Genomic DNA, 9,753 nt, shown 5'->3' with positions numbered 1-9,753 from the left:
CAGAGTTTTTTAAATGTTTTTGCTTTTTTATAAGCGCATTAAAATACTTTCAGAATATAGGTTTTAAACGGAACAGTATAATTTAATACGGACGATATTGTCAAACAAGTCACTTAAATGGGAATGTTATCTTTTTCATTTATCTTTCCCCAAAATAAGGAATCAGTATATAAATTTCTTTAAAAGTATTTTTTTTACCAATACAGGAATAGCCGAGATTCTTTTATTTTTAAAAGCAGGTGTTCTAACCAGTCGCGAATAATTGGTCTAGAGTTACTTTAGCAACTTGGGTGTTATACAACACGTGCAAATTGTCCCTGGGGAGTACTGGATAGAGATATCCCTGGGCGGGACTGTGTCTGACTCCCTTGTGGGTCTGGGACTCAATGGGGGCAAACCCCTCCATTTGACCACTGTTCAAGTCACTAAAACATGAAACCAGTTGGTGCTTCAACTAACCGTAAAAAAACCAATAAAGAACCGTAACAAAATTACGCGAAAAAAGTTGTTATATGCAGTTTAAAAAAAAAATGTACATTTCCCACACTGACATTAGGATTATCTTTAAGACCATCTTTTCAAATTCATTTTTTGCCAGAAAACTTTGAATCTTTTTTACAACAAATTTCTTCTGAATTGCTTGCAGCTTTCTACATAGAGCTTGTTTATACTGAAACTTCAGTGACGATAAAGAACGGCAAAATAATTTGAAACCCAAATTCTGTTATCTCACTAGAATTAAACAAAATTTCTTCTGTGGAGCACAAATGATTAAAGAAAAATGCTTTTTGGGACTCATATTTGACAACAACTAATTGGTTACTTTTATATGACAATTAATTTTTCTTAAGAAAAAGCTGTTAATATTTTCTTTTAGGTTCCCTACTCAGTGATAGGATATCCCATCTGTTCTGCAGCTTTAAGTACAGCGGACACAAAGTGACTCTTCTCTTTGGGTTTTGTGAGTTTCATAGGTCCACTGGTTCCTCTGATGTCTGTGTTGCATTTGAATGTACATCCCTCTACTTTTTTGAAATAGGGAGCCACGTCACTCCAACTCCAACCTTCAACTCCTTGAATAGAAACAAAGGTTTCAATTGCTTTAGTCGACCAGAATTTACGTAAGAGAGGCGCAAGTACCAGTTTAGCTCTTTCGAAAACATATTGAAGTTTAGATGTAAGGTTTTTTGTTTCAATATTAAAAAAGAGAGATATCATTTGAACAAGGTTACTTATTAGAAAAATAATGAGAAACTTTTTGTTCAATTTCTAATTTAAGCGGACAATTTGGAAAGTTCGAGGATTGTTTTACAAAATCAGAGATTAAAATAGTTATCTTTGGTCAAAATAATTTTTCCTCGAACTTCTGATAAGGGCGTTTATTGGCAAAAAATTTTTGCAATTGAGAAAGAGAACCAGATAGACGTAGAAAAAATCTCGGCTGGTCTGACTATATTTATGTATAAAGATTTACTACTTTGAAACTTGCAGAAAATTTTCAAATTTTAAATATGATAAATTTTATAAATCATTTTCTCTTGATTAGCTATAATTTTTTTTACTCAGGCGTTATTATTTTAAAATTGTATGTAACTTCAGTCAATCGAGAGCAACGTTACGCATTTGTGCATGGATAAAAGAGCTACGCTTTTGGAGGTGGTATTAGAAACTTACGAACATTCTGTTTTTGTTGACAGAGATGTCTCATTTTTGTTACAAAGTTTTCATGAAAGCAGGAACTGAAAAATTTTCAAATTTTTATTATTTTTGAAAAATGGTTAAGGGCTCAGATGAACAGAGCAATACTGAAAAAAAAGATCATTCCATGAAAAGAAAGTCAGACATCATTGATTTAGTTTTGTATTATATTCATTATTCCTTTACGTATATTTAATTTTTTTTTCAACAATACTATCATTCAGATACTCAAATCTTCTTCCCATCTATTGCATTCATAAATATGTTCCAAACAATTACTAACTTTTCACTACAAAAATTTTGTTAGTGTTCTTACCCAAAGCAGTTAAAGCGCAAGGATCTTACGGGTGCTTATTGTTTTCTTGGGTTAAACCTGCGCCTCTAACAGAGCAACAAACGTATTGTGGTCAGAAGACATTTGATATTTTAGTCAGCCATTATTAATGTTTAAAGAAAAACAGTTGTTCTTCTATTAGGATGATATTAAGAATTGAATTAAGTAGCAAATGTCCTCTTAGAATTTCCTCCAAATTAAATTTATCTTGAACTTGTCAAAAAAATTTCGCTGAAATACTGTAACAAGAACACATTTCAATGATTTGTCGAAATTTACAATCAATTAAAAATGTAACAATGCTCGAGAAATATCATTTTTAACATTTGTGTTTATATTAGAAATGCAAACTTTTGAGAAGCGATAAAGAAAAATGCTAATTGCTAAATGATTTTATCCAAAAACTGATCATCAAAAACGATCCCATACGAGTTTATAGAGATAAATAGCTAATGTCCAAAAATTTTGAATCGTAGTTTTTTTAGTGTTTCTTTTGTCACTTCATTGCTATTACTTCTAATAAGAAAATTGAATGATGAAAGAAAACTGCTGAAAATATTTGCTAGCATGAAAGGGCATAAGCATCATTTTGCAATGATTAATAATGATACTGAATTTGACCTCTCACCCAATGAAGCCCATGAGTCGTAATCTGATTGGTTGCCTCGCATCCAGCACATTGTGTTAATGCTAGCCGATCCCCCAATCACTTTGCCAAGGTATGCAGTAGTACTTTTACTGTTTTTCAGGTGAACTTGTGGAGTTGACATTATAGGCCAACTAAATCTCTCATCGCCCCAGGTGAGACCACAGTGCTGTGGCATCAGAACCTCCCATGATGAGTCCAGACCTCCCGCTTCTGGAAGAGAGAAAGTGAATAAAGTTTTTCTGTTGTTTATTTGAAAGCTGCTAAAAACAAAACAAAACTTCAGTTTTAATGTGGATAAAATTATCTCACACATTCCCAGGTCGAGGTGGCCAGACCGAAGTGACCCCTGATCAGACGAGTTTCGAGCGCACACATGTTCCCGGTGCGCTCGAATTACATGGTCTGGAAAAGGCTTCGAGCGCACTTTTGTCTGGACAATGGTCTGGAACTTGCCTGATCAGAGGCCACTTTGTTCTGGGACGGTCTGATCAGAGGCAGTTTCAAGCGCACACTAGTCTGATCAGAGGCCGATTCGAGCGCACACTAGTCTGACCAGAGACCAATTCGAGCAAAATTTTTTTCAATTTTTTTTGTTTTCTTACTGACTTTGGTTGTCTCGGGTGAGAGACAACAATAAAACAGCTTTGTGATCGGAACTTCATCTGAGAATCTGATGGGTTTGATCAGAACCAAGGGGTCCAGCTGATAACAAATGCCGGTCCCCTCAAGAAAAGATTTTGAATTAAAGTAGATCAAGACGTTTTTATGCAGAGCTGTCTAAGTTCATTTTTTCAGTTAAAATCATAAAAAATGGCATACTCAGTAATTTTTTTGATCATTTTTTTTTTATTTACTTTCATTAACGATACTTTCAGGATTGGTTTTTTTTGTTAGTTGAATATAAGATTGATAAAATGATAGATGAAATGAATATGTTATAACGATATTGAGAGATTTGTTCATGTTCAAAATCATTCTCCGATCAGAGGTGATTTCAAGCGCACTTCAGTCTGGGACAATATTTCGAGCGCACTGTAGTCTGGACAATGGTCTGGAACTCGTCTGGACAATGGTCTGGAACTTGTCTGATCAGGGGTCACTTCGGTCTGGATCTCGTCTGATCAGAGGCGGCTTCGAGCGCACTTCGAGCGCACAATGATCTTCGAGCGCATACTCGTATGATCAGAGGTCACTTCGGTCTGGGACGGTCTGATCAGAGGTCCCACTTGTCTGTGACGGTCTGATCAGAGGTGATTTCGAGCGCGACCTCAACCTGGGTTAGTATAGCATGCAATTCTAGCAAGAATACGATATGCAACAAGGAAATGTAAATATTATATAGTGGTTGAAGAGAGTTGAAGAGAAATTACAAATATATATAGTTTTCAATCCAAACAGTATTCAAAATTTTTTGGTTTTTGATTTCAGAAAAACGCGCAATAAGATATTCTAACCCAACGATTTCATTGAAGAACCAATTTTTATATAGTCATCATCACGAATGAACACTTGCAAGGTAGTTGATGAAAAAAAAGGTATTGATTATTGCAAATCATCCGAAAGCCTGATTAGTATAGATATGTGATTAAAAAAATGTGGAGCTAAAAAAATTAGTAAATGCGTGAGATTAACTACGATTGAATACTTATCAATAAAATAACAGACCAAAAACATTGTTAATTCTTTTTAATACACATAAAAACAAAATATATTAGTAAAGAGGCAGTGTGCAGTTGAAAGTAAATCGTTATGCATTTTTTTTAAAAAAAGCTTTAAAATAGTTATTTAAAGTACTTGACCTCAAATTAAAATTAAAATCGAATTTTTTCAATGACATATGGCACATCAATTACTCTTGGGTTGTTCAAAAATTTCTATTCTTTTTTCAAGGAATGTCTCGATGTTGTTTCAAATCTGATATTCAGGGCAGACTATTACAGAATTGAACCGCATATGCAACAAAAAGTCAGCTAAAAATTTATTATGCCTTCTTATACCAAAGGTAACTTTCTTTGTCTTGTCATGATTTTGTTTTTAACTGACGGTAGCTACAGATTCATTTTTCAGAAGAGAAGATCGTTGATGAGTACGCCAAAAAATGATTTGAACAACAATATTTTTGAGAGAAAAGCAACTGGTAAAATTTTTGTACGAAGTTTAAGATCTATGGAAAAATTATATTTTCTCCTATTAAAACTTCTTGTTTTCCCCAAATTGATTTTTACCTTTTTAGCAACCCCGACAAAAATTAAGTCTGAAAATTGTAAATGATTTGTTAAATTGCATTAAGTAATGTAATTTTTGTTTTCTCCCCTAATCTTTTACCCATTGTACTCAAAATTTTTGTTCCCCACACCGTTCTGTGAATAATGTTTTTCAATTCTTCATCAAACTTTAGTTTGCTAACAATATCTACACCAAGAAAAATAACCGTAGTTGGCTCTACTATTTTTTGTTGCCGATATTGAAAATGTTTATCGTTAACTTTTCTTGCTGCTAAATGATATTTACTCTGTCTTTTGTTTGTTCGCCATAAACTGGGGATTTTTCGAAAAAATGATAATTTTATATATGTTTTGTTCAAGTATTATATTTGACAGGCTTCCTCACTGTTGTATGTAAAATGTAAAGTGTCGTCTGCATACTGGACGAGCTTACAATCTTCTTCTATAACTTTTGCTAAATCGTGCTTGTAAATGGTAAATAACAGAGGAGCTAATTTTCTAATTTGTGGCACCCCTCCTTTCAAAGTTATCCAATCGGATTGAATTCCGTTTAAAGAACTAGATGCGTTCCTTTACTCAAATTGTTTTCTTTAAAACTGGTAGCGTGTTCGTCAAAAGCTTTTTTTTAAATTCTCCGTAAACTTTCTTTTGTAGACTCAAATTTTTTTGAAAGGTCCAGTAATGTACTTGCGAAAGTTTTTTTTTCGATGAAATCTTATCCGATTCGTTCTGTAAATTTTAAGGTAGCATCCATTGTTCAAATGTTTTCTACGATCAAACTGAGTGACGGACCTAAAAGCTATCTTTCTAAGAAATCTATTATATGCTAACTAAATGCTTTTGCAAAATTTTCTGATAAAACGGAGGGTCTATAAGTTAGTGGGCCTTTGGGATTTCTTTTTTGAAAAGAGGAGTTTTATATTCTTTTTCAGATGTTCTGCAAATTTTCCTTCTGATATAAGCTAACTAATGCGGTAGCAAAGTTGTTCCGCTAGCACTGCTTTAGAGTCTTTTACCGCCCGTGCTGGTGTTTTTGAAGGACCGAGTGGTTTATTTGTATGTAATTATCAGACTTCACACAAAAACTTTTAACCCCATAATCCCACGTTAACAATACTGCCTGATCAACTTTTCTTCAATTTGTCCCATACTAGGAGAAGGTAAAACAAATATAAGCAACTATTTTGTATATTGAAAAGGATATAATTGAAGAATGAGAGAAGGAGAGAGACATAGAGATTGAGAGCGATAGAGACAACGAGTTGGAGAGAGAGATATATGCAGTTAGATAGATAGAGAGAGAGAGAGAGAGAGAGAGAGACGGAGAGAGAGAGAAAGAGAGAGAGAGAGAGAGAGAGAGAGAGAGAGAGAGAGAGAGAGAGTTAGAAAGAGAGAAAAAACAGAGAGAGAAACAGGGAGACAGAGACAAGGTGAGAGAGAGAGAGAAAGAGAGAAAAGAAGAGAAAGAAAGAAAGAAAGAAAGAAAAAAAAGAGAGAGATAGATTGATAGATAGAGAGAAAGAGAGAGTGTTTTTGCCGATAACGTGGGGAAAATTTGCAGTGAAAGTCCGTTAAAAGTAAACAGTTACTGGCTGAGAGACATCATAAACTATTGAATTTTCATTCACTTTGCATTTTAATTCACAAATGAGACTTTGCATTTTTTGTTTTTATTGGACAAATATTTTGCTGATTAATTTTTGAGCACTGTGAAATAAACTTTGGACCCTATTAAGTTATAGATCCTAACAAGTTATAGATCCTAATAAGGTGTAGGTCCTAATCAGCTTTTTGTGGCTTTGTTGCCTACCAATGAGGAGAGTCTTGTTTGTGCTGCTGAGTCTGTTTGCCACCACACAACCAGAGGCGCCTGCTCCCACTATTATGTAATCATAACACTCCTCTGCACTGTCTACAAAAGGCATGTCTAAAAAGTAAACAAAAGCTAACATGCGCAAAAGCTATCATGAATAGTTTGAACAAACGTGAGTCTCATCAAACCAACTGTAGAGATTACTGAGAATGATTAGAATGGAAAAATGGAGAGCTAAGATAACAGCCAACATGCCGTGTTTGGTCAAGTTTAGTTGGCAGCTGAACTTTGTACTGGTTTTGCAGGGGTGAATGAAAAAGGAAGCTTGGATTGGATTTTGATGAGCTATGATAGTCATAATTAAACCTAAGTATATCGCAAATTCTTTGATTCCATCCTCGCTAAGGTTCTAGTGAAATTTAGTGCTAATTAGGCAGGAATAATTTTAAAAATGTGAAAAAACTAAAAATTTTTATGAAAACGTTTGCTGAAAGTATATCATTTCATGCAATTTTTTTCTATATACATATTAAGCGCTAATCACTGCTGAAAGTATATCATATAATGAACACACCTTCTCACTAGTCAAGAAAGTCTAAACCGATATGCGCCAGCGTCTATATACGAAAGATATTAATAACTTTTAGTTACAGATAGTTTACTTGTTTCAACTCAAAGCAGATATCAAGACAACAATGTCACGCTAATATGAGATTGAAAAACTTTTAAAGTGAGATTAAAAAATTTTAATTTTATACTGATAGATCGCTATCTTGTTTAGAAAGAAGAACACATACAAGCAAAAACCATTTTTATCAAAAATTATACGCGCAAAATTAATGACGCTACGAATACCAAATGAATATATATAACGAGATAACTACATTTTATACTGTAATCGTTTGAATCTATCAATATTTCATTTTTTAAATTCGATTAATCTACCATCGGCGCTGTTTTAGTTGTAAAAAGTGTTCACACACATCTCGTGAAACTTTTCTTCTGATCTCGTTAACCTTTCAAGGCCAAGCATTGGTACACGCCGATTTTGTGCGATAAACAGACAAAAGTAAAACAATGCCTTCTGTTTGGCTCTTTTATGCTTTTTTGAACTATTTTAGCAAAATAGCAAAAAAATTTCCCACAAAACGATTTGCAGAAGTATAGTCAGACAAATTCTGAAAAAATACGCTTTTCAAAAAGTGCTTTCAAGAAATTAAAAGAAAATCAAGCTTTTTTTCAAATTGGAACTTTGATTTGCTAAAGAAGTTTTTTCTTGGCAGAATGTAGTTATTAATGTTGAAATCAGAGCATTCTTGTTCAACAACGGAATTGTTCAAGTCGTCCAAAAAAATTGAACGCATTTAAAGCAAAACAGAAAATTTAGCATGCACACCCGGACCTGAGTGTCAGAGTTATTCATGATTGGACCATTCAATTTGAAGTTAGAGTAGCACTGATTCAGTGTCTTACAAATATAAAGTGCCTAATCAGTCTATCCAGAGTTGTCACAGTTCTGTGTTTTCTAATGTAGAGAGCATGCTGGAGACGCCTGATCTATGAATTCAAATTTTTGAAAGAGTTTAATTGTTTCAATTGCAGCAGCGTTGTTTGTAGAATTTAAATTGAAAGAGGGTTAGCTCTGGTAGTTCGCCATGTGCAGAACGAGAAATGGAGGGTAATTAGCCTGCTCAGATAGAGTGAATTTGGATAATTAGCAATGCTCAGCTGGAAGACATTCGTGAGTAAAGCTTCACAGACAACGCTAATAATAACAAAAAATGCGTAGATGATTCACTAATAGTTTTCTGAGCAAAACATGCTGCAAATTGAATAGTGGTACTTGTTACGAAGAAAGGCTTATATAAAATCGAGGCTGTAAAGCTTCATGTTCCAGCACTGATTTTAACTGCCTAACAGATCCGGGCAGACTGTCACTTATGTTTTGGGCTGCAACACAATCAGACGGACAGAAGTGCTCATTAGATGTCGAAACAAGCTCAAATTTGTCGGTGATCTAAAATTATGAATGATTGTGAAGAATTCAAAGACCGTTTCATTGCTTTTTTTAATTTTTCATTGAGAGAATGCTCGTGTGAATAAATCGAAGAATATAAATTTTTACCCATGAAAAATAGAAGATACCGGAATGGATAATTTATAGTCAAAATCTGAATCAAATTAAAAAGTTATAAAAGTTTTTGCAACAGCGATTGCGGTAACAGTTTTTGAGGAAAATTTAGAAGAAAAGCATCAAAGATTGGGAACAAAATTGACACAGATGTTTCACATTCTTGTACAAAACCATACAAACCGTATATTATTCGTTATGAGAGCTAAAGGCATAATGACGTGTTATTAGAGAACTAATTATAACTCAAATCAAAATGTTTCAGTTGTTTTATTTCATGTTTATTATGTTTTCAAAAAAAATATTTGAATGTCGTATTTTTGTGGTACCATAGTCTACATAATTTAGTTGCTATTGCACGCAAAAATTTCTCAGTGTCTGGAATTTCAATCAAAGTCTCATTTTTGAAGTGTCTACTCGGTTTATTCAATCTTTTTTACGTTCCAAAGTTTTGTCCGGTTCCTCACTGTTTACCAAAAATTCGCTAAGTTTTGAATCATGCTACTAAATGTTGCTGAAATCATGGATCTTTTCGGATCTGGATCAAACGTGTCGAACCTCAATGACCTCGCCCAGGGTACGGTTCGTGAGCTTTCCTCCTCATGTCTATTTCTCAGTGAGGATTTAAAAAATTGACGCCCATTGCGCCATTGCAAGAAATGTTAAATTTTCATCCTTCAACGCACTTACATTCATCTGCAGTTTTTAACTATAAGTAAATTTAGGTTGCTAACCGAGTTGCCATTGAAAATTTGTTTAACTATGTTTTTTTTCAAAAAACGAGTCTGGTAAAAGATTTAAATTAAAGACAACAGAATTGAAAAGTGTAGATTTGTATTAAATAGTAAACAACTTTTTGTGCCACTGCTAACTCTGAAAAAAATGCATTCATTTTTTATTAGC

General features: G+C 33.8%; 1 protein-coding gene across 1 annotated transcript; it reads right to left on the bottom strand.

Moving 5' to 3' along the window:
- Nucleotides 1-244: 244 nt before the first annotated feature.
- On the bottom strand, nt 245-7,382 carry LOC142341224 (4-pyridoxate dehydrogenase-like). The gene is made up of 5 exons (XM_075392144.1): nt 7,294-7,382; nt 6,717-6,833; nt 2,661-2,891; nt 887-1,073; nt 245-425 (listed from the first exon to the last, which is right to left on the bottom strand). Exons 2-5 carry the CDS (start codon nt 6,829-6,831, stop codon nt 245-247), a joined length of 714 nt encoding a protein of 237 aa, XP_075248259.1. The 5' UTR covers nt 6,832-6,833; nt 7,294-7,382.
- Nucleotides 7,383-9,753: the final 2,371 nt, after the last annotated feature.

This window comes from Convolutriloba macropyga, chromosome 6, assembly GCF_964194025.1.
Source record: "Convolutriloba macropyga chromosome 6, txConMacr16.3, whole genome shotgun sequence".
Lineage (NCBI taxonomy): Eukaryota > Metazoa > Xenacoelomorpha > Acoela > Convolutidae > Convolutriloba > Convolutriloba macropyga.
Note: the sequence above shows the minus strand (reverse complement) of the source record. Positions and strands in the feature narration are given on the sequence as shown.